The sequence below is a fragment of the Eumetopias jubatus genome, unplaced genomic scaffold (genome assembly GCF_037043125.1).
Source record: "Eumetopias jubatus isolate StellerSeaLion01/CBP00866 unplaced genomic scaffold, mEumJub1_p1.0 scaffold_8, whole genome shotgun sequence".
In the NCBI taxonomy this organism is placed as follows: Eukaryota; Metazoa; Chordata; class Mammalia; order Carnivora; family Otariidae; genus Eumetopias; species Eumetopias jubatus.
Window position 1 is genome coordinate 79,709,616 of NW_028274814.1, and position 25,964 is coordinate 79,735,579.

Sequence of the window (25,964 nt, forward strand, 5' to 3'; positions counted from 1 at the left end):
TTATCTTGATATCATGTAATTTGCCAAATTTGATGAGTTTATTTTGTTTTCAGGCCTGGAGTTCCAGGGGCCCCTTTGCCAGGAAGAGCTATTCTCTCAATGAATGGATTGAGCTATGGGGTAATACGGGTCAATACTGAAGATAAAAATTCAGCACTGACGGTCCAGGATGTGGGCCACGTAATGCCTGGTGGTGAGTTCTCTCCGGAGCACCTTTTGGTTTTTCATAAAGATTTGTCATTAGAGATAGTAGAGCCTGATAAAATATGAGACCCACACCCAGGAATACAAAATTTCATAGTCACTTAAGTTCTCAAAGCCTTTCTAACAGTTTGGTGATTCTAATTATACTTACTTTCCAGCAGTATTGTATGATTTAATTGAATGATTTGATTACAGTTTTTCATATGGAAAGCTTAAGTGTACCGAGTTACACTAAAGTTGTCTGGTTTTCACTGTAATTGCCAAGACATTGGGGCTGGCAGAAAGAGCACACTGCTTCTGTGAGTGAGTTTGATCTGCCCAGGGGTAAATTAATTTAACTCGTTTCTTTGGACTTTGTAGTCATTTTTATCATGTTACTGTCTTTGGGAGCACCTGAGTGACTCAGTCCGTAAGCATCTGGCTCTCGATTTTGGCTCAGGTCATGATCCTCGGGGTCATGAGATCGAGCCCCGTTGTTGGGTTCCGTGCTATGTGCAGAGTCTGCTTGAGATTCTCTCCCTCTCCCTCTCCCTCTGCCCCTTCTCCTGCAGACATGCACTCTCTCTCTCTTTAAATAAATAAAATCTTCAAAAAACATATGTTACTGTCTTTGAAAGCTTCAGTCTGCATCTGTTGTAGTTTTATTTGCTGAATTTTAAAGATTTAAAGATTTATCAGAGCTAAAAAATGGAAATTTCAGATACACCTATGTAGTATCAGGTCTATTTTTGACATTCCTATTTGGTATTCTTACTTAATGCCGCTCAGTAAATGCAAAACTTTCCTGGGTTCACGGGGATGAAGAGGTTATTTTACAAAGTTTCCAGAATCTCTGTCCTTTAACTGTATTTTCTGCACACTAGGGATGATGTGCATTGTGAGACCTGATGGACCTCCCCAACTCTGCAAAACAGATGAAATTGGAGAAATCTGTGTCAGCTCTAGAACAGGAGGCATGATGTACTTTGGGCTTGCTGGTGTGACAAAAAATACATTTGAGGTACATGATATGAAAAGCTTACTTGGTGAGGTCAGGGTGTCACAAAGTCAGATGAGCTGGCCTATAATGGAGCAGCTGAGAGAGTATACTCTGGAGCTAGGCTGCGTGAGTTCAGATCCTAACTCTGCCACTTACTAGCTGACCTTGGGGGAGTTCCTTAACCTCTTCTGTGCCTCATTTTCCTTATCTTTATTTTTTTTCCCCGTTCTAATTTATTTTTTTATTTTTTATTAACATATAATGTATTATTTGCTTCAGGGGTACAGGTCTGTGATTCATCAGTCTTACACAATTCACAGTGCTCACCATAGCACATACCCTCCCCAATGTCCATCACCCAGCCACCCCATCCCCTGCCCCTTCCTCTCCAGCAACCCTCAGTTTGTTTCCTGAGATTAAGAGTCTCTTATGGTTTGTCTCCCTCTCTGGTTTCATCTTGTTTCATTTTTCCCTCCCTTCCCCTTTGATCCTCAATTTCCTTATCTTTAAATTGTGAGAAATCATAGTTAACTACCTCACAGGATTGTTGTGGACTAAATGAGTTGATGTTTATAAAGGACTTAGAACAGCCCCAGCCCGCAGGAAGTACTGTTTACCTGTCAAGTAAATGAAGAGTAAAAGGCCTCACAAAAGTTCAGTCTGGTGAATATGCCATACTTGAGCTTTGTAAGCCCACATATTTAATTTTAAGTGTACACTGACAGTAGATCCATCTCTCCAGATGGACTCCAGTAAGACTCAAGTTAACCTGAGCCTGTGAAGGGGCGCCTGGGTGGCTCAGATGGTTAAGCGTCTGCCTTCGGCTCAGGTCATGATCCCAGTGTCCTGGGATCAAGTCCCGCATCGGGCTCCCTGCTCCTTGAGAGCCTGCTTCTCCCTCTGCTTCTCTCTCTCTCTCTCCCTCTGTCTCTCATGAATGAATAAATAAAATCTTAAAAAAAAAAAAAAAACCAAACCTGAGCCTGTAAAGACTGATGTCAGCCAGAACACCGGTTACTAATGAAGAACTGTCCTGTTACAGGGGCTTATTGTTCCCATTATTCAGTCTTTCAGTCAACAAACACTTACTGAGCACCTTCTGTGTGTCTGGCAGTATTCTAGATGGTTGTGGTACCTCAGGAAAATAAACAAAGCTCCTCAAATAGCTCATATTCTAGTAGAACTAGCACATTGTTTTCCTGCAGACAGTTTTGCATGTGAAGACAAATTGTAATGAAAGTTTGCCTGGTGAGCCTGGAAATCAGAACAGGTATAATGAATTGTCTGTATTTCATAATTGGGATTAACCTGCCTCAGGGTAGCTTTTAGGGAACAGAAAACACCATTTTATGGGCCTTTATATTAGACGGGGCTTATAATATGACCACTACCAATTTTTAGTTCTTTGAGCTTCCTTTTTCTCTAATTGATTCTCAGTCTCAGTATGGCAGGGCACATCTGTCTACCATACCACTATTGGTACACACCATTACAAACTTACGTAGCAACAGATGTAACTGACAGGACAGTGTTATCTTTATGAATAGTGTGGTAGCTAGAAAAGATTAAGCACTCCTGAGCTGTGTTTACACAGCCTAAAGTGGTATAATATATATTATTAAATGTCTATTATTACCATCATCACATCATCATTATTACTACTGCAATCTTGGCCTGCCTTCAAAAGTTGTGACCAATTCATCTTGATAGGAGTGGAAATTGATAAACTCTTAAGGCATAGGTTTACTGCCAGGCTCTTGATTCGCTCTCACAGGTGACTAATTACCTGTGCCGAGTGTCTATACATTTTACTACTTTAAATCTCACCCTACTTCTCTTCTTTTTAAATGCTTGGAGTACCTAGGTTCCCAATATCTAAATTTTTCATCATTGCATTTTCCTTACCATAAACAAGATACTCAAGCAGTGTTTGAAGATACTGATAATTATGTTGCCTTTCATACAAGAGCAACTGCCTAGCCAAAATTCTCAGACTTCAATACCAAACTGCTAGGTCCTTATTGATGAAGAAATTTTGAAATCGGCAGTATAAATTTAATGATAACGAAGTAGAATAAAAATCCTAACCAAAAGAAGGAGAAAACTATTGCCTTGGTTTTGCAAATTAAAGTTTCTAATATTTTTCTTACTGGATTCTTATATTTAAATCCTGAGAGAGTTTTCCGGTGTAGTTAACCTTTCAGTAGGACAGAAGACCTAGTCATGACTAGAAAATAAAATAAAGTATATCTTTAAAAATAAGCTACTGGCAGGGGTGCCTGGGTGGCTCAGTCAGAGTCCAACTCTTGGTTTGGGCTGAGGTCACAATCTCAGGGTTGTGGGATCAAGCCCCATGTTGGGCTCTGTGCTCAGTGCAGAGTATGCTTCAGATTCTCTTTCCCTCTCTCTCTCTCTCTCTCTCTCTCTGTCAAATAAATAAATAAAATCTTTTTGAAAGTAAAAATAAACTACTGGTAAGAAAAACTTGAAAGGGCTCATGCCTTTTGTACAAATACACAAAAATCTCTACAGTGGTATTCGGTAAAGCATGTTTATAACAGTAAAATTAGATGGCCTGCCTAGCCCGAAAGACTGCTTATGCTGTAATAGTACTAAATTCTCATAGTTTCCTGAGGACCAACTCTGGGCCAAACATTGTGCTTACATCTCCAGATCTATTTACCCTTAATCTTTACCCTAAACCTGTGAGAGGCATTGGGAGCTCTATTTTATGGTCAAAGAACCTGAGGCTTCAAGAAGTCCAGGAACTTACTAGTAAATGGCAGAGCCAAAAATTGAACTTACATTTAACTTCAAGGGCTACACTCTCCCGTCCCCCGTGTGATGATGTATCACTGAACTATTAAACAGAGAGCTAGAGCAACAATCACCAACTTGTAAAGATATCCAAAATACATGTTATGTGAAAAATATATAGTATGGGAAAAAGCAGGTTGCAAAACAGTATATATAATATGATTCCTTTTATAAAAATAAATTCTTAATATGTTAATATTAAGTCTAAGTCTATCTATAAAAAGTCTAAGAGATTTACAACAAATTTTAAATGTTTATCCCTTAAAGGTGGGAATACTGACATCACTATTTATGTAATTTTAAGTTTTCAACAAGTGTATATTACCATTGTAGTTTTTTTAAAGACTTTTTAAAAATCAAATACATGAGAAACTATGGACTCTGAGAAACTAACTGAGGGTTCTAGAGGGGAGGGGGTGGGGGGATGGGTTAGCCTGGTGATGGGTATTAAAGAGGGCACGTACTGCATGGAGCACTGGGTGTTATACGCAAACAATGAATCATGGAACACTACATCAAAACAAATGATGTAATGTATGGTGATTAACATAACATAATTTTAAAAATAAATAATAAAAATCAAATACATATTTTAAGAAAAGATGAAGATTTTCACTGCTTTCTGTCTTTTAGGTGATTCCAGTGAATTCTACAGGCTCTCCTGTGGGGGATGTGCCCTTCATCCGGTCAGGACTTCTGGGGTTTGTAGGGCCGGTAAGTGATACAATCATGTTTGTTTTGGTGTATCTGATCCAGATAGTTGTACTTTACAAAAGTTTCTGTCACAGAACAGAAGAAATTCAGATTAGTTCAAGAGTGTTATAGGGCCTCTCTTAGATTTAGAGCAGTTTTTGTAAGAATGTCATAAACTGAGTTAATATTTATTGCTTTCATTACCCAAGTTCATTTGACTCCTTCAAACTAAGACTTTTTTACTTTCAAAGAAAAACTCTTCATTTATTCTTGCTCCATTTCTTTCATTTGACTTCTATGTTTCAGTAAGTTAGAAGAGTGCTGAGAAAAGTTACCTTAGCAAAGGGACACCATAATTGTGTACAAAGCATTTTCATACAAACTAACAGCACTACACCATGAAATCAGTTTGCTTTCCAGCAAATGGTGTTTATAGGCACTGACAGAGACAATTAAAATGCAAAATCTCTTCTCAGAGAGCTCACAGTTAGCTTCATGAGCCAACAAGGAAGGTAGAGAGTCAGGCAGATCATGAAGGGTTTTACATGACATAATGGGAAGTTTGATTGTATTTTGTCAGGAACAGATATTTGTGATCATAGTTAAGCCCATATATCTCCATCCAACTCTAATTACCTCCTTACTCTTTCTTCTCCTCTTACCAACTCAAGTTATGTAAGGAAAAATCTAATTTTATTTCTTCCCCACCATTTTTGGGGGCAGGGGCATGAGGGGCACACCTCTAAGAGGATCTCTGTCCTAGAAAGAGAAATCTATAACCACTGTCTTGACTTCTCCTCTCAGCACCAAAAAGTTCTCCAAAACCCAGCCCCTTTTAGTTTACCTCTCCATGCCTGAGGTCCAGGATGGAGCTGCGGCGTCCCATCTGCATTCCAGGAAACAGGATAGAATGCAGTCCTACCATCTCTTAAGGAAGATTTCCTTACGCTGCTGAGCAACACTTCCCCTTATGTCTCATGGGTCAGGGGGCACTGAAATACAGTCTTTATTTTGGTCAGCCATGCCCAGCTAAAAATTCTGCTGTGAAAGAAATGGAGAAATGGACAGATCTGTGTCTCTTTCTCTTTACTTACTTCCACCATAGCACTTTTCAGACTGTTAGAAATGGCTGGTTCCTTTCCATCTTCTGAGATTGACCAGTAGCTTCCTGAGGCTAGAAGTTCTACTTTACTTACATAACCCAGTAGGTGAAAGACACTACATCATGTGCGATAATTCAAAGGGTGACATTCATGTGGAGATGACTACTAGATAATTGAGTATGTGTAAATTGTCCAGGGAATTTAGGACTTGTATAATAAATGGAAAAGTCAACTTATTACAAATGGGTCTAGGGGAATTATTGATAAGTATTATTTGTACAGTGATGCTTTTAGGGCATGGCAGCTGTGTTATCTTCTTGGAAAGGAGAGGCTCCTCCAGTGTTTCTTAGACCTTTATTAGCCTATTTCTAATCTTGCCAAATGGAAACAGCATTACCCTTGTAAAGCTAAAGCAGGCGTTCTCACATTCAGCTGTTTTAATTTCTTCCTAATTCCAGTATTAAATGAGTTAACCATTTTTTTCTTTGCATCCATCTTATGAATAGGTACATAATCATGTCTGGGAAAATAAACTGTGCTTTTGTGGAATCCTAGTTGTTTTCTTATAAAATTCCTCCCTGAGAATAAATACCAACGAATTCCTTTCTTACATGCTGTAATTAATTGTAATATGCTACTGGTTTCCCCCTGATTTTTGAGTTATGAAACACCTTTTTTAGAAACCATAAAATACAGTGTTTTTTTCCTATATTTTTGATAAGCCCTAACTCAAGGTAGGAAGTAAAATGTCTGTTTTACTATTTAAATAATGGAAATCAAGGTAAATTATTGTTACCTTTCAGGGCAGTTTGGTGTTCGTAGTTGGAAAAATGGATGGGTTACTGATGGTTAGTGGTCGGAGACATAATGCTGATGACATTGTTGCTACTGGATTGGCTGTTGAATCAATAAAGACTGTTTATAGAGGAAGGTGAGTAATAAAAATTCAAATGTTAGCACTTCCAGTGGAATCTAAATGTATCTTTACAGGGTGATTTGAGTTGTATTCTGTAGAGTCTCTAAGTGATTGGGTTATTTTTGGCTAAGCACAGCAGGAGTTGGCCTTTGAATATTTATCTTAACATGGCGGGTTTTTTGGTTGAAATTGAGAGGAATAAAATATAACCATATCCTATATTTCAATTTTTAATTATTACTCTTTGTTGAATTCTGAGGACTCTGGAGAATTCTAAAACATTCAACTTCCTACATTCTGTCAATATAGAAGTAGTGCCATTCGGGCGCCTGGGTGGCTCAGTTGGTTAAGCGACTGCCTTCGGCTCAGGTCATGATCCTGGAGTCCCGGGATCAAGTCCCGCATCGGGCTCCCTGATCAGCAGGGAGTCTGCTTCTCCCTCTGACCCTCTCCCCTCTCATGCTCTCTCTCTCGATCTCATTCTCTCTCTCAAATAAATAAATAAAATCTTTAAAAAAAAAAGTAGTGCCATTCAAGCTAATTAAGATAGGTGCTACATTGTAGGAATTTTACATCTGAGAATTGTTTCTCTTACTCATCTCTAAATTATTACAACATTTTAACACAGATTGACATAGTACACAAGTGCTAATTTCAAATTCCGTGGATAAAGTCAATTACAAATCCTTTTTTCTTTGCTTATTAACACAAGAAAAGATATTTGGTACATACTTGCGTAGTTGATGTCTATCCAGTAGTTTTATAATCATGGATATATGTATTTAAAGCACTTTTGGTATCCCTTTAGTTTTTTAAGAAGTAGGAAAAATTAATGAAACCATACAGAACCAGTTGCTAAAATGTGTAGTTTTTGTAATGGCATGGCTTCCTCTGAGATGTAAACTCCGTGGGGCACTAGACCTTCTCTCTTTGGTCACTGTTATATCCCCAGCACTCAGCACAGCACCTGGCACACAGTAGGTGTTCAATAAATACATGTGGAAGAAAGGGAGGAAAGAAGGGCATATTTAGCTCTCTAGTGACTTCCCATTCTTTCAGGCATCCATTCAACAAATATTTATTGGGTGCCAACTGTATGCCACTGCTCTGGACACGTGGCAGTGAACAAAACAGGCCAGGTTTCTGCCCTTGTGAAGTTCACGTTCTCATCAGGGGAAACAGTAACTGCAGACACAGGGAAATTGAGAACACGGGGTTAGGTGAGAGCGTGCTTGCCGGTTTGTATAGGGTGGTCTGGGAATGCCTCACTAGTAAGGGGACGTTCGAGCGGAGACCTCACTCAGAACATCCCCCTCCCCTTGGCCTGCCAGGTCCCCCTGCCTGCCCTGGTCTGGGTCTGACCTCTCCCCACCACTCTGTGCTTCACTGCTCTGCTCCAGGCACACTGGCCTTCTTGCTGTTCCTCAAACCTGCCAAGCTCGTTCCTTCCTCAGAACCTTTTCGCTTTCCGTTCCTTCTGCCCAGAAACCTCTTCCTCCAGATCTTCGCATGGCTCGCGTCCTCACTTCACTCAGGTCTCTGCTCCAGTGTCCGCTCCTCAGGGAGGCATTCCCCCACCACCCTGCCTTCAGTGTTACGGCCACCCCACACACCGCTCTGCCCCTCGCCCTGCCTTGCTTTTCTTCCCAGTGTATACTACAACATAACATTATTTCATGTTTATTTGTTCTGTCTCTGACATGCAAGCTCCATGAGGACAGGGACTGTGTCCTATTTATCACCGTGTCCCAGTGTTCATGCCAGTGGTGCTTATTAGTACATGTTCTGAGTCCTCGTTTTAATGGTAATGACTGTGGCATTTTCTTTTCTAAATGACTCACTTCTGGGTAGTGTGGTGGGGATGTCTCCTCTCTGTTATTCCAACTGAGCAAAGCAAATAGGTCTGGTTGTGAAGGGAGTCCTGACGTGTTTGATCTGTCTCTCTTAGAATTGCTGTGTTTTCTGTGTCTGTATTTTATGATGAGCGCATTGTGGTGGTTGCGGAACAAAGACCCGACGCCTCAGAGGAAGACAGTTTCCAGTGGATGAGCCGAGTGTTGCAGGTGAGCACACACCTTGGTATCTGTCAGGACAGGTTGGCTTTGCTTGTCAGAGGTGGCAGCAACCACTGAGTAAGCCTTTTCTTTGTTGGACTAGTTATGACACCTTACTTTTTTCTTGCCAGTCAGTACTCAAACATTCTGGATACTCTTAGCAAAATAATATAATTAGTACCATTTCTCCCTCTGGTCTACATACTGTTTTTCTGCTCAGGTTGCCAAGAACAATGAATTGACCTGCCTCAGCAAATTCTTTAACTTTTTTTTGTGCCTGAGTGTTTAGTAACCATGAAAGTTTAAATTGACCATGTGTGGAACACATCTTTGACAGAAATCAATCCACTTGTCAACAACTATAGTCCTATTACATTATGTTCTGTAATGGGTGCCTAGCATGCAGGGACCCAAGCAAATGTAGGATGTTCTTATGCTGAAGGAGCTTTCCTATGGAGTTAGAGAGCTAGGTGAGATAACCATTAGGGAAGGAGAAAGACCTGGGCTCTGTATAAGGGATACATCACTAGTTGGGAGGGTTGGACGGGTAGAATGATGAGAAGAGTCTAGTCTTCATTTGAAATTACAGCCTTTGAATCACAGTGCCACTCCGTACCAGATGTTACTTAACCTTACTGAGTTTATTTCCTAACCTGTAAGGTGGGGATAAATGATAGAGCTATGGGAGGGATTCAGTGAGATCGTTATTTGAAGTATACAGGGTTTATTTGGTAAATAACGGTGGTGATTATTATTAACATCAAAAATAATCATTATAGGGGCGCCTGGGTGGCTCAGTTGGTTAAGCGACTGCCTTCGGCTCAGGTCATGATCCTGGAGTCCCGGGATCGAGTCCCACATCGGGCTCCCTGCTCGGCAGGGAGTCTGCTTCTCCCTCTGACCCTCTTCCCTCTCGTGCTCTCTATCTCTCATTCTCTCAAATAAATAAATAAAATCTTTAAAAAAAAATAATCATCATAGGGGCACCTGGGTGGCTCAGTTGTTAAGCGTCTGCCTTCGGCTCGGGTCATGATCCCAGGGTCCTGGAATCGAGCCCCACATTGGGCTCCCTGCTCCACAGGAGGCCTGCTTCTCCCTCTCCCACTCCCCCTGCTTGTGTTCCCTCTCTCGCTGTGTCTCTCTCTCTGTCAAATAAGATCTTTTTTTAAAAAAAAAAGTCATCATAAGCATAATCTCCAGTAAGGAGTTTAGAGAGACCCACTGTTTTAAATAACATTCCCTTTTACTATTTGTCTACTCAGTATTCATCACCATGTGTTTATAGTTACTCTTTTCTACATCCACTACAGTATAAGGCCCATGAAGGCCAAGACCTCTTCTGTTTTGTTCACAACTCAGTCCCTAGATCCTGAGAGTCATGCCAGCACATACACATAGTAGACTCAGTAAATATTTGTTGGATAATGTATGGTCCAAAGAAAGCATGGACTGTCTTTGGCAAAGAAAAGTCTATGTTATTGAAAGTGTTCCCAACATTTATTACTTGTCTGCTTGGGGCATTTGGATATATTCACTGCAAGTTAGTAGTAATGGTATAGAAATGATGCAAGCCTGAGATGAGTAATAGGGTTAGATGACTTTTAAGATTTCTTTTTATCTTCAGGGTCTGTGGTTCTGAGTTATCAGCTAGTAGAGCATAGGCTATTTGTAGTGAAAAGATAAGAAAGAGAATCTACTGAGGATAGGCTGGTCAGAAAAGACTATAAAGAGGTGGGACTGGGCTGATCTCCGACACATGGCTAAGAATCAGACCTGCAAAGAATATTTTTCATACCATTCATGTTTTTGAACAAACAAAATGCTTATTTCATTTGGAATGAATTATGAGTCATAATGGTAGAATGTTGTGATGAATTACACATTTTCCCCCCCTATTATAGGAAACTGAAATTCCCCTAAAATATTTCTTATTTTTCCCTGGAAAGCAATTATAGGAATTACATGCACTGCTTACTTACTAATCCAGATTCTTGTAAAAGTCATTCGGGGTCTAATTTGGGCATGAAATAAGAGGGCATTATTTCCTCAGTATCTGTAGCTTCTCAGCTTGGAGTATTTGGATCTACAGTAGAGCAGTAAGGACCCCATATGTTCTGGTCAGTTAGAGCCCAGAGGTTAACTCCAGATCTATGTATAATATAAACTGGATACCTAACTCAGCACCTTTTAAAGAAGGTGGTCGATTGATGACTTGCCAGATGGTGTATTTTCAGTGGGGAATCCAGGCTTCAGGTAATAACATTTGCTAACTCTCTGTATATTCTAAAATACCAGAGACTTAGGATCCCTGCCAGACTTTCTATTTCCCAGTTGTCTCTGTTGATTAGTAGGATAGTCTGAGGAATATGATGTTCAGGTTTATTCCTTTGCACTGTTAAGTTGTTTTAATAAAAGGTCTTGTCTGTCTTTTGTGACCATTGGTCCATTCTTCTAAGGCTATATCTCTTTTTCAGTAAGACTTATGAGAGATACAATAGAACTCTCTCAGCTAGTATGTTTGGAACTGGTATTAATAGTTGGTCAGTTAGCTTTAAAAGGTGGTTGAAGCAGAGAATCATAAAAATGAGAAATTCTTCAAGTATTAAATTTTTACACAAAACATATAAATATCTGCATTCCTTTGATATAGAGCAGTGTGAGTATGAGTACACCAGTTTGCATTCCAGGTCAACCTACTTCCATAAACTACATCAAATTGCATGGTCTGTGGTTTCTGTTTTCATTTCCTTTAAGTTAGACTAGAAGGCAAGTATGTGCAAAAGGACTAGAATACATAATCCTTACCTTTTAGAATTAACTTGTGTCTACCAACAATAGTTTTTTGTTTTTTGGTGTTTTTTTTTTAAAGATTTTATTTTTATTATTTATTTGACAGAGAGACACAGTGAAAGAGGGAACACAAGCAGAGGCAGAGGGAGAGGGAGAAGGAGGCTTCCCGCTGAGCAGGGAGCCCGACATGGGGCTCCATCCCAGGACCCGGGGACCATGACCCGAGCCGAAGGCAGACGCTTAACAACTGAGCCACCCAGGCACCTCCCAGCAATAGTTTTTTAATGAGTCTTTCCAAACAAAGCACAACTCTGTCCTTTTACCCTCTGTTTTATCAATTGATGTAGTAGTTAAATTATGTGAACACAAGAGCAAGCATAAAAGGTGTGGAAGCACGCACAACTGATCTTCAGCAGGGACACAGGTGTGTGGCCGGAAGTGGAGGTGCCAGTGGCCTCCAGGGTTCAGTGTGTGGTGGGCCTCACCCCATTGTTTTGTAGACAGGATTCTGGGTAACTTGGTGAACCAGTTAAGCAGGGGCCCACTTCCAGGGCTTCTCTTGTGTTCATAATAAAAATACTTGGCCTCTATTGAATTGAGCTATGTTGTATATTGAAAGAACTGAAACAAATGTCTAGGTTTTGGACATTACCATTCAAGGGAGAACATATTGAGGCTTACAGATCAGTATCCACCGCTATCCCATTTAGATCATTTCTTTCCCATCCTCTGTTGATCTCTGCCATTGCTAAAAGAAACAGGTAGCTTCAGGTGTATGAGATTTTAATAATCTAGCAGATTCTAGACCTAGAATGGACCGAAAAGGAAAAATCCTAAAGTAGAATAATGGATTACGTTAGGAGGATGTCAAGTGTAGTAAAATTAATCTCACTGAACATTTTTGTTTGTATTTTTCTAGGCAATTGATAGCATTCATCAAGTGGGTGTTTATTGTCTTGCTCTGGTGCCTGCCAATACATTGCCAAAAACTCCTCTAGGAGGGATCCACATATCTCAGACGAAACAGCTCTTTCTGGACGGATCTCTACATCCTTGCAATATCCTCATGTGCCCACATACATGTGTGACCAATTTGCCAAAACCCCGACAAAAGCAACCAGGTAATATGCTAGCTTTGAAGACCTAACATATAACATTATAACTTCAAGAAGCTGACTTTTTTCAGCGTGATTCGTTCTCTAGAACTGGATTTTACAAAGACTGGTAACACAAGAGTAGTATTAGATGACTAAAAGCAGGGAGGATTGAGAGCCTGCAGAATCTCTTTCTCTGAGTTTAGTACTGGCATCCTCTTCTGAGTACTTCTCAGCAGCATGCTTCCATTTCCCCTGGATGTAAGGCTTGGGGTCAAGATGATCGAAATCTCACTTGTGGAACTGGAATAAAAGAAGTCTTCTAAGAGGAAGTTCTGATAATAGTAACAATAGCTGGTATTTATTGAGTGCTTCCTAAAAGTCAGATACAAGCTAAGTATTGTACATATGTGACCCAAAAGTGTGGCCCCAGCAGTGGAAAATAAAGTTCAGAAAAGTTAAGAATTGTGCTCGAAGTCATATAGCTAGTTAGTGGCTGAGTTGAGACTCACACCAGTTGTGACTCTAAAGTCCACACTCTTAATCACTATGTTATACTGTTATACTGCCTTTCTGTTGGGAATCACTTACCAAGAGTCATCCCTCAGTTGTTTTAAACTTTAGGGGTCTGATTTGGGCCTGTAATATCTCTAGGGAGCAAGATAACTTAATTTCGAAATTTTCCATGTTATAAGCACAAGATAAGTAGCATATTTTGCATTTTCCGAATTCCTGTGAATTCAAGATGCAAGTAAGTGTACGTAAATTGCCATATGGAAAAGAGGAAAAAAACCCCAAATAGTTCATTTCACCTTTTTGCCTTATTTCTGAGCAGACAGAGGTTACAAGGCTGAGTAAGAGGCTAAAGGGAGGAGTAAGTGATTGATGGTCAATCATGTTGAAATATCTGTTCAACCCAAACTGAAATCATTACATTTTTTTTGATGCTAATTTATTTTAATTGAGAAGTTAATAAGAGGCTTCTAGTTTCCTGAATGGCTGAAAACACGAGAGCCCAAATCTGGACTTTACAGATCCTGCCACCACCGCCCACTCACCCACTTGCACATATGTGCACACACACAGACAGAGTGTCCGTCAGCTCACTGGCCTCCAGATGTGTTGGGAAGAGAGGAAGTAATGGGGAGATTAGGGAGGGAAGAGGAAGTGTGGCATTTAATCATATTTCTGTAAGACAGCTTTTACTGAAAGGTAAATATAATGTACAATAATAAAATACAAGGTTAGCCTCTTACTTTCTAGGACATTTTTATTCAAGACATTATCCTAACATTATTAAAATTTTAATATACTCTGCAAAAGCTACTTCCCTGGTTTGGTGGCTGAAGATGATGTCACAGTTGTTTATCGAGATACTTGTTATTGTCAACTCATCCACTAGCCTTAGTAACAGTGTGTATAGAGCTAAAGTATATATGATATTTATCAGTTTCTGCTAATGGAAATAAGAGTTTATGGAGGCTAATATTCTGAAGGGGCAGTCAAAATCAAGGAGTCTGTAAGTAATTCATAAAAAAATATGTAAAAACTCTCTTCCCTAAGTGTCTGGCAGATTCATATAACACACAACGCCTTCTCCATCTCGCTTCCTGGTTTACTGAAGACCTACGTTCATTTGTCATATGAGTAAAATCCTATTTTATTTTATTATTATCATTTAAAAAGATTTTATTTATTTGTCAGAGAGCGAGAGAGCACAAGCTGAGGGAGCAGCAGGCAGAGGGAGAAGCAGCCCTCCCCCACACGCCGAGCAAGGAGCCCGATGCAGGACTCGATCCCAGGACCCCGGGATCATGACCTGAGCCAAAGGCAGTCGCTTAACCAACTGAGTCACCCAGGCATCCCTAAAATCCTATTTTATTAGTTTTTAATATGTTAAATAACTTTTTAAAATTGAAATATGATCAACATACAGTGTTATATTAGTCTCAGGTGTTGTACAATGTAATAATTCAACAATTTTATAGATTACTCAGTGTTAATAACGATAAGCATACTCTTAATAATAAAATGCTATTTATTTTTTTTTTTTAAGATTTTTATGTATCTCTCTGACAGAGAGAGGCAGCGAGAGAGGGAACACAAGCAGGGGGAGTGGGAGAGGGAGAAGCAGGCCTCCCACCGAGCAGAGAGCCTGATGCAGGGCTTGATCCCAGGACCCTGGAACCATGACCTGAGCCGAAGGCAGACGCTCAATGACTGAGCCACCCAGTCGCCCCTAAAATGCTATTTTAAATAGCATTTAATCTAGGATTTTATTTTTAAGATTTTATTTATTTGATAGAGAGAGTGAGGGTGCAACAAGCAGGGGCAGCGGCTGGTGGAGGGAGAGGGGGAAGCAGACTCCAGACTTCCGCAGAGCAGAGAGCCCATTGCAGGGCTTGATCCCAGGACCCCAGGATTATGACCTGAGCCAAAGGCAGACGCTTAACCAACTGAGCCACCCAGATGCCCCAATCCAAGTTTCTTTTAACAAACCTTTCATGTCATAGTAGGTGCTTAAAAGATGCTATCTAGAGACATAGTAGATGCTTAAAACATGGCTTTTGCTAACCAGATTTCAATTTTATTAAACGATAAAACCTATATAAAAGATTTATTCCTAAGCCTCCACAGGTATGGCATCTGCCTTGTCTAATGAAAGTGTTAGGTTTGGATTCTGTATTTTTGCTGTCTGTTGTGATGTCCTGCTAAGATCTTAGTGGGATGGATATGGGTTGGACCAAAGCAGTTTGAAAACCATGGCACAGATGGGGTAGAGATGATGTGGGGATAACATGAGAGGTTGGGATTTAAGAAGAATATGGGAAAGTGGAGTTGCATAGGACTGAGGTTAGAAAGGAGAGGAAAAGGAAGATGGAAAAAAGTTAAGGCAGCCTAGTGACAGAAATCTCAGCGAGCTGCCTGTTGGAGCTATTGTGTAAAGAATGGGAAACATGGGCGCCTGGGTGGCTCAGTCAGTTGGGCGTCTGCCTTCGGCTCAGGTCATGATCCCAGGGTCCTAAGATCAAGTCCTGCATCGGGCTCCCTGCTCAGCAGAGAGCCTGCTTCTCCCTCTCCCTCTGCTGCTCCCCCTGCTCGTGGGCTCTCTCTCTCTGTCAAATAAATAAAATCTTAAAAAAAAAAAAAAGGAATGGGAAATGTATTAGGACTGGTTTTGGCTGCAAATTTCAGAAAAACCTAATAGCTGCTTAAAAAGACAAGAGAAAAGTTTTTCTTTCTCAGGTAAAAGAAATTCAGAGCTAGGCAGTGTGGGACTAGGGTGGTAGCTCCCCAGTCATTGTGGCTCCAGCTTCCCATCTTTTTGCCCTGGCACTATATCAGTCAACTGTTGTTACAGATATGCCACATAACAGATAACTCTAAAAACTCAATAGCTTCAAAGCACTTATTTTTCACTCATGGGATGTGGCTCTGCTGAACTTGGCTGGGGATCACCTGAGCTTGGCTTGGTTCCAGGTATTTGGGTTCCGAACTCTTCCATGTGTCTCCTCATCATGGGACCAGCAGCTACTGCGCCATATTTTTCTCAAGGCAGATGGCAAAAGCAAGAAGGCAAGCCAAACCACACAAGCATATTTAAAGCTTTTGTTTGTGTCATGGCTCCTAACATGTCATTGTCCAAAACAAGTTCAGACCATTCCCAGAGTCAGTGGAGCAGAGAGGTATACTCCTGTCATATAATCACGGCAACAACAGGAAGGAAAGGAAGGATTATAAGAAAATAAAACAATCTGCCACGGCCATCCTAGCATACTGTCTCAGGGCCCAGTTAGGCCCCCTGACCTCCAGCCGTCATTCTTACATTCTAGCTAAGTGGAAAAAAAAGCAAAGAAGGAAATACCCTTGCCCTCTAAACATATCTAGAAATTGCACATATACTTTCTCTTACATATTAGTCTTCCACTCTAAAGAATATAGTCTTAATTCCAGGCATTTATTTGCCTAGCTTAAAACTGGGAGGTCTGTTATTAAGGAGGAAGAGGAGAATAGATATTGGGGTTGATGACTAGCATTCTTTGCCACAGGAAGTTTGCATAATTTTGTGGGGAAAAATAAGAAGGCGAAGACATATTTACAGATGCAGCAAGGTGTCAGCAGTTAGCCTTCTAGATGTTATTTCTTTCAATTATCTTTCACCCTCTGTGATCCTTAGACTTAAGGAATGCACACAGAAGGACCTCAAGAAATTGCTGCTGAATTATTTTTGCTGTTTTAAAGTACTCTGAAAAATTTACTTTTAAAAACGCACACCTTTATTTTTACAGTCTAATTTCAGGATTGGGTAGCTAACACAGTCAGATCCACTCTTGAGTCCCTGCCTATATAAAAGGCTGTTGCCAATATGACATATCTTTTCTGTAACTTGTTATACAGTTTCTTAGGAAGGAGTTTTGCATATTATACGTAAAATTTCAGTAGATACTTTGTAGACTCAAATTGTTCAGCAAAGTGTTGGAGTACTTTATACTTCTTGAGTTTTTTATTCGATCTGAAAAAAATTTTTAACTTTTTATTTTGAAATAATTTCACACTTCAGGTTGCCGAATAGTACAGAGAATTCCCTTATACCCTTTACCCATACTTCCCCAATTATTTAGAGTCTATGATTTAAGTGATTTTATTCCAGCTGTATATTTAGGATCAACAGATTTTGGCAATAAAAGATATTTAATTTTAATTCATATGTAGCATCAGCCTTATTCAAAACACGGATGGTAATAAGTTTTGTTATCTTTTAGCCATCTGCTTAGTTTGGTACAACAGAGTCTTCAAGCAACTGTCAAGAAAGGCATACAGCACCCTCGTACTTATTTCTTGAAGAGAGGGAGAGTTCTCAGTTTTTATTTTTTAATTTAAATTCAAATTAATTAACATATAGTATATTATTAGTTTCAGAGGTAGAGTTCAGTGAGTTCTCCATTTTTATTTGGAAGTGTCAAACCCACGGAAATGTTGAAAGAATACCTCAGTGAACACTTGTATACTTTCCCTAGATTCACCAGTTGTTAACATTGTTTTACTGAACTCTTTGGAAATAAATTGTAGACATCACGACATTTCACCCCTAAATATTTCTGTAATGTTATCTCCAAAGACCAAAAAAAAAAAAAAATCTCCTAAAGTTTTCCTAATCAACAACAATGCCATTATTCCATTAAGAAATTTAACCTTAGGGCACCTAGGTGGCTCAGTTGGTTAAGCATCTGACTCTTGATTTCAGCTCAGGTCATGAACTCAGGGTCAAGAGATGGAGCCCGCTCAGGCTCCGCACTGGGTGTGGACCCTGCTTGGGATTCTCTCTCTCTCCCCCTTTGCCCACCCCCCCAGCCCCCCACCCCTGCTCCTGTACACACACTTGGTCTTTAAAAAGAAAGAAAGAAAAGAAAGAAATTTAACAATATAATGCTATCATTTAACAATACACAGTCTGTATCCAGATTTCTTCACTTTTTTATTACAACTGATTTTTTTTAATTTTTATTTTTTAAAGATTTTATTTATTTATTTGACAGAGCAAGAGAGCACAAGCAGGGGGAGCAGGAGAAGGAGAGGGAGAAGCAGGCTCCCCACTGAGCAGGGAGCCCGATGTGGGGCTCGATCCCAGGACCCTGGGATCATGACCTGAGCCGAAAGCAGACGCTTAACCATCTGAGCCACTCGGGTGCTCCTACAACTGATTTTTAAAAATTTAGTATCCAGTCAAGGTCATGCATTGATTTGGCTGTCGTGTCCTTTAATTTGGAAACTCCTAGCCTTATTTTCTCTTAAAGACATGGTTTTTGAAGAGTCCAGGCCAGTTGTCTTATAGAATGTCCCACAACACATTGTCATTACTCACTTTTAATAGAGCACTTCTGAGATTCCTGATGAACCCACTCTCAATTCTCATAGATGGCAGATTTCTTTCCAGACCAGATATTCCTTACTGTTAAGTCCATTTTTAGGGTCGTACTGTGATTGGAGCTGATGAAATTATTTATCAGTAGGAACTAGTGCAACCAACTGTTACCTCCTCAGAGTGAAAAATTCCTTATGCCCAAGCTATAGGAGCCCACCTGCTCCCCTCCACCCTCCCAAATCCCTGTCTCTTCTCTGGTTCTATCTTGTTTTTTTCTAGCACTTCCTGCTACCTGACATGGTTTATTTGTATATGTACTTACTGGTTGCCTTTCCTCACCAGAAAACAGGCTGTTTGCCTCGTTTACTACTGTGCCCCCAGTGCCTAGAGGAATGCTCAGTCTGAATTGTTGAATGAATATTTGAACTAGTTTGGGTCAGTCTGGAAATACTTCAGGGACATAGTTTGAATTACCACCCCCAGACAGTTGATTTTTGCCTTTACCTACAGGTGTGGGCCCTGCTTCTGTGATGGTTGGGAATCTGGTTGCTGGAAAACGCATAGCACAAGCTGCAGGAAGAGATCTTGGGCAAATTGAAGAGAATGACTTAGTGAGGAAGGTAAGAAGAGTTCAGATGTGTTGATTTTTATAAAAAAGTCAAGGACAGAATTTTTGCTTCAGGCAGTAGATGGGAGATGCCTTATCCAACTTTTCCAAAGTTACTGACCCTGATTCTTTTTTCTGCTTTATGACTTCAGCACCAGTTTCTGGCGGAGATTTTACAGTGGCGAGCCCAGGCAACTCCTGACCATGTACTCTTCATGCTGTTAAATGCCAAGGTATTAAAAATCCAATTGTATCTATCTAATCAGATGACTATTATGGGAGGATCTTAGGCACTCTTGATCTCTTTCATCAGAAAATTTCCATTGTCAACTCTGAGGGAGGAGTTACTGCTTTCTTCTTGTTTTGACATATGAGGATAAATTGTGCAATCACTTCAAGGTTGAAACGAGACCTCCTGGAGTGTTATCTAATGCTGGCTCTCCTCATGTTACAGTTGAGTCGCCTTCATTCAGTAATGATAGGAACAGTGGAGCCAACAGTGCAGTTCCATAGATCTGCAGATGTATAGGATGCATTATGTCATGTCATTTTGAATCGAATTTGACTTTTAATTCTTGGACTTCCACCAGGAAGCAAATGACTTTAGGTAAACATTTATTTTTTAAGATTGTATTTACTATTTATTTGAGAGAGAGAGAGAGCACAGGCAGGGGGAGTGGCAGAGGGAGAGAAGAGGGAGAAGCAGACTCCCCGCCGAGCAAGGAGTCTGGGACTCAATCCCAGGACCCTGGGATCATGACCTGAGCCGAGGCAGAGGCTTAACAGACTGAGCCACCCAGGCGCCCCGTGGATAAATATTTCTTGAAACAAAGTTACTTTTACTATATACTTAAATGATTTATTGGTAACAGATAAAAAACAAATTGAAAATTATTCAGAATTTATTAACTGGTACTTTCTAATGGATGGTTCATAAGAATATTATTTTTTTTAATATTTTTATTTATTTATTTGACAGAGAGATAGAGCAGGAACACAAGCAGAGGGAGTGGGAGAGGGAGAAGCAGGCTTCCCGCTGAGCAGGTAGCCCGATGCGGGGCTCGATCCCAGGACCCTGGGATCATGACCTGAGCTGAAGGCAGTCGCTTCACTGACTGAGCCACCCAGGCGCTCCAGAATATTATGTTTTTAAGTTAGGCATTCTGTGGGCATGTGGTGGTACTTGTTTTAACAGCTGAATCAGAGGCTAAAAATACTGTGACAATGTTGTATAACAGTATTTCCCACCATCGGGGAGCACTGTAGGGCCTATTGAAATCTCCTGGGCCACTTACCCAAGTTGCCCCCTTCTGCCTCGGCTGCCCCTGGATTCTGATGTAATTTATACAAACGCTTTTGAGAGTTTATTTGCTGATAGAACCTCATGAGGGGAGTATGCTGCGCATCTTGTGAAAAGTCATTAAAAATCTAAAGAACCATTGCGTTCTGATAGAAAACTTTTTGACTTCCTTGTTCTACCCTAAATGAATTGGGCTTACCCTCCAAGCCCGTGGATTCATTAGGGTCCTCAATTTCAGTAAGAAAATGTCAGTCCAGCTTACTTCCCCACTCCACTTCCAAGCTGGGTTACAGTTAAAGCCCTGTGAAACCTGTATCCCAGGTATTTTTTTTTTAAGATTTTATTTATGTATTTGAGAGAGAGAATGAGAGAGAGAGCACATGAGAGGGGGAAGGTCAGAGGGAGAAGCAGACTCCCTGCCAAGCGGGGAGCCCGATGCGGAACTCAATCCAGGGACTCCAGGATCATGACCTGAGCCGAAGGTAGTCGCTCAACCAACTGAGCCACCCACGCGTGCCCCCAGGTATTTGTTAGAGAGCATAAGTTTAAATTGCTTCTTGGTTAGAGAAATAATGTATGTGTTGACTCAAAGACATTTAGTCCATTTATTCTTCTGTATATTCTAGTATGTTACCTTGGATTAACCCAGACTATCAGAAAGCTTAGTGACCATATCGCATTGTTCCCTCATGCCCAGAAAAAAATAAAAAATAAAAAAAAATAAAGATTTATTTATTTGAGAGAGAGTGCAGGGGATGGGGGAGCAGAGGGAGAAGGAGAGAGAGAATCTTAAGCAGGCGCCACGCCCAGTGGCTCAGTCTCATGACCCTGAGATCACAACCTGAGCTGAAACCCAGAGTCAGACACGTAACTGACTGTGCCATCCAGGCACCCCCAGAAAATTGTTTTTATTTTAGTTTGCTACTGTACCATGGGCCAAAAAGAATATTGTAAGATATAAGAAATGGCCTTGTGGCTCTAACCCTGACTTTAGCCAAAGGGATATCCGTTTTAGTGTTACAACCTTACTGTCCAACAATAGACAGTTGACTAAGTAAATTATGGCATATAAAATTATGGCATGAAATACTATACAGCCATTCAAAACAGTGTTATAAAAGAATATTTGATTATGCAGAAAATATTCATAATGTGTAAGTGGTAGAGAATAACATATCAAACTTCAGTAAAATAATCAACTATCTAGGAGCACCTGAGTGGCTTAGTCGGTTAAGCGCCTGACTCTTGATTCTGTCTCAGATCGTGAGATCAAGCCCTGCATAGGGCTCCACACTCAGTGCAGCGTCTACTTGAGATTCTCTCTCCTTCTCCCCTACCCCTCCCACTTGTGCTCTCTCTCTCTCTCTGAGATAAATAAATAAACCTTTAAAAAATAATAATAATAGGGGCACCTGGGTGGCTCAGTTGGTTAAACCGCTGCCTTCAGCTCAGGCCATGATCCCAGGGTCCTGGGATCAAGCCCCACATCGGGCTCCCTGCTCATGCAGGAAGCCTGCTTCTCCCTCTGCCTGCCACTCCCCCTGCTTGTGCTCTCTCCCTCTCTCTCTCTCTCGCTCTCTCTGTGTGTCAAATAAATAAATAAAATCTTAAAAAAAAAAAGAATTCCTTCTTTAAAAAAATAAAAATAATAATAATAGAGTACCTACTGAAGACCCTGTTCTGGGTGCTATATATTTTATAGTTCATTTTAAGGTTCAGGAAACTGAGGCCCGGAGATATAAAATAACTTGCCTGAGATCTAGTAAGTGGTGGGACTGGGAAATTAGCTCTTTCATTTGAACCCAGAGCTGGCTTCTGAGCCCACATTCTTTACCAGTGCAATACACAGCTTCAGGCAGATAGTATAATATGGTAACATTTTTTTAATGTCACATGTGAATTTACATATAATGTATACTCATTTTTTAAGAGCCAGGAAAATATACAGCAAAATGTTGATAGTGGTTATATCTTATATTTTACTTGTCTCTATTTTCTATATTGAACATGTACTATTTTATATTAAAGAAACAAGTTATTTTTAAAATAGCTTTAAAAATAAAACTTGTTTTTCTTGTGAGACTTTTTGAGTTACAGAGTTACAATAATTAAGATAGGGTGGTATTAGCACAATAGGCAGAGAATAATTTGGTGTTGTTTAGTGAAGTTGAAGATAGGCATATGCGGTGATCCCAGAATTCCATCTCTAGGTCTGCCCTTTACCAAAACTCATGTGTTTACACATGAGGATACATGTATAAGAGTGATATTGTCGATCAGCAGCAGAATGGATGAATAAATTGTCGTGTGTTTGTACAGTTAAATACTATGCAGCAACAAAAATGAGAACTACACCCGTGCACTGCGGCAGAGATGACTGTTAATGTTGAGAGAGAGAAGCAAAACACAGAAGCTCATACTGTACATTACATTTCTGTAAAGTCAAATCTTTCACGGGTGGTAACATTATAAAGAAAAGGAAATCAGTGATTAAGATTAAAAAGTCAAAGTAGCAGTTACGTATGGAAGGAAAGAAAGGATGAGACTAGACCAGGGGCGGGGGCGGGGCGCACCCTCGGGTGTGCTTTGGTGCTGCTGGCAGTGGCGTTCTTCATGCCTGCCCGTTCTTATACCGACACTTCCTTTGTAATTTTCCATTATGCAGTACATTCATATTTTAATGCACTTTCATATTTGTGTGGTTTATCTTTACACACAAAAGGGTTTCAAAAAGCCTAGCTCAGTGAAACTTGGATTGACATTCAGGAATTGATGAAGACCTCAAGGAGAAATTATTCTCAGGATCAGGAGTAGCTGGCCATCTTCTGATCTGCTAATCTTTATTATTAGCGAGTGGACTCCGTTGTTCCTGTTTTGTTTACATCTTTGCTGTGAGAATACTCGGAGCCAAATTTGTGTGACGCACAGCAAATGCACATGATGCACGTGGCCACATGGCCAGCAGTGACTCCAGCCCTCATCCTAGTTTTATTTCCTTTATTTTCCTTCCATTCTTACTTCCTCATTTAAATAAAAAATTCCTATGTGTTTTTGAAGCTGTCTTAAATAGGAAAGACTATAGGTACGTAATGTTTGATTTAAGTTAATGTTGATATTCCCTAAGGACCTTCAGGCATTGAAAAAGAAATACCACAAGTCTTTCGATACTACGGGAATTTTCACTGGAATTGATAACTTGCTAAAGAGAATCTACCAAGGCACAAGCCTTTCCGACATAACGTTGTACTTGTCACTGTTTTATTTCCTGAGTTTTGACCCACTTACACTTTCTTCTATTTAAAGGGAACTACTGTGTGTACAGCCAGTTGCCTTCAGCTTCATAAGCGAGCAGAGAGGATTGCATCAGTTCTTGGTGATAAGGGGCATCTAAATGCAGGAGACAACGTGGTGTTGCTCTATCCACCTGGTAGGTGTTGGGTTGGTAAACTAGACTCAAGCTCCATTACCAGGCTACAGAGTATGAGAGGCCAGGAAGTGAGGGCCGCCATCTTTGCCCACATAGGCTGTGCACTTCCCAGTTCTGGGAGTCCCAGGCACCCAGGCTAAGGTAAGAACCGAGCTTCACGCCCTGGAGTTGGGCAGCACCATGGCTCTGCTGGGACTGTTTCTGTTGTATTTACTCTTGTATTCCCACTGTGTAGCATAGTTCCTGGTGCTATGGTAAATATCGAATGAATAAGTGAAGACTCTGACTTCTGGAACCTTCAAAAGAGGTGCTTTCTTTCTAGGAGTGTTCAGGAATGGGACCATTTCACCCAGTTCCTAAAGAATATTAAGTGTGAACTCTTTTGACTTTGCTTTCTTTATATCCTGATTGATGTGTAGTCTTCGTTATTGCTGCTTTCATCTTCCAGGCTCTCATTTAATTTAAAAATGTTCTCTTCACAGTAAGAGGGACTCAGAATTATTTGATGACAGTTTGGTGTAAATATTAAAAATGTTAGGTGAAATATTTGAGGTTTTCGTTTCTGTACTCTTCCGTCACATTACCCACTCATACCTCTGGTTTTCTCTGGTCTTTCATCCCCCTTAGTTCATTTTGTTCTGTGATTCTTACTATGCTATTTTATTTACACTGATACTAAGACTTCTTAAAAGGTCATCTGGTGGGCGACTGGGTGGCTCAGTTGGTTAAGTGTCTGCCTTCGGCTCAGGTCATGATCCCGGGGTCCTGGGATCGAGTCCCACGTCAGGCTCCCTGCTCAGCGGGGAGTCTGCTTCTCCCTCTGCCCCTCACCCCTGCTCGTGCGCTCTCTCTCACGCTCTCTGTACCTCTCTCTCTCAAATAAATAAATAAATTAAAATCTTAAAAAAAAAAAAAAAGGTCATCTGGTAAAAGAACCCTCCTATGGTGCTCCTGTAAGGTTGTCTTCCATCCACCAGTGAATGACATGGTGATGGACCAGAGCACTTCCTGAAAAGGCCACTCTCCATGTCCTGATAGTGGAGAGTCTTCTTCAAATTGAGTCACACTTTGCCTCCCTAAAACTCGCACACACAGGTGGAGCGCCATCTCAGAAGTCTAATTGCTTGTCACACAGCAGCCCTTCCAAATATTTTTTTAAAGCTCAGGTGTTCCTCATCCCTCCCTTTCCCCATTCTTTTATTTCCTAAGTTACCAGACCTCATTTCTGCAGTTATTTCTTCTAAGCAATATCAAGTAATGATTTCAAAATACCTTCCTTAGGTGTCTTTCAAGAGTTTTCTTTACTTTTGACTTCCTTTCTTGTTACTTATTCTTGGCTTCTCTATATTTTTTAAGTTGTTTTATATGCTTCCTTCTTTACATTCAGTCCCTTCTCGATTTAAAAAATTTCTTCTGCTGTTATCTATGTTAAAATCCTGATAGTAAACTATCTGACACATGATTTAATAAACTGGTTTTAGAAGATCTGCCTTTTAGTTTCTGAGTGATGCTGGGCAGCTAAGTTACTCTGTCTTGCAGGCATCGAGTTAATAGCAGCGTTCTATGGTTGCCTGTACGCGGGGTGCATACCTGTCACTGTCCGACCTCCTCACGCTCAGAACCTTACGGCCACATTGCCCACTGTCCGCATGATTGTTGACGTAAGTACCGAGTGTATCTTGCCTCGTCTTCATCTCATAAAATCCAGAGTCAGACAACTCAGGATCCTTACTAAATTTCCGGTTTTGTTGAGTCAGGAAGTGAAATCTGTCTCCTGAAAACCACCTCCTTTTCATTTATCTGAACAAAATGACTAGCATTTTTCGGTGAAGGAATATGGGAAAGTGATTATTGGTGAGGTACAGAATTGTGTTTTTATCATGAATGTTAAGGAGGTGAGGCTGTCGTTAGTAATTCTCCATAAAACTTTTTTTATCTCCCTTCTTAAAAAATGTTCTCATTTTTTCTGCACAGTAGCCAAGGTAATTTGACATGCCAAACTGGATTCTCCCCAGTGTTGGTCATTTTTATTTGGGTTAGTTCTATAAAGTCACTTGGCATAGTATTAAAAGGTATCCAGATCTTGCCCTGGGAGTGATAGAAGTTTCTCAAGGATA

At 40.4% G+C, this 25,964-nt stretch overlaps 1 protein-coding gene across 4 annotated transcripts in view; it reads left to right on the forward strand.

Annotated features, from left to right (window-relative positions):
- Positions 1-25,964, forward strand: part of DIP2B (DIP2 acetate--CoA ligase B (putative)) — a 215,231-nt gene that overhangs the window by 167,679 nt on the left and 21,588 nt on the right. For all 4 annotated transcript variants that reach the window (XM_028125652.2, XM_028125654.2, XM_028125653.2 and 1 more), the window contains 10 exons: positions 54-193; positions 1,068-1,204; positions 4,634-4,714; positions 6,600-6,727; positions 8,661-8,775; positions 12,476-12,677; positions 19,024-19,133; positions 19,273-19,353; positions 23,724-23,847; positions 25,387-25,508. In XM_028125652.2, the coding sequence (XP_027981453.1) occupies positions 54-193; positions 1,068-1,204; positions 4,634-4,714; positions 6,600-6,727; positions 8,661-8,775; positions 12,476-12,677; positions 19,024-19,133; positions 19,273-19,353; positions 23,724-23,847; positions 25,387-25,508 (1,240 nt within the window). The remainder of the gene's footprint in view (positions 1-53; positions 194-1,067; positions 1,205-4,633; positions 4,715-6,599; positions 6,728-8,660; positions 8,776-12,475; positions 12,678-19,023; positions 19,134-19,272; positions 19,354-23,723; positions 23,848-25,386; positions 25,509-25,964) is intronic.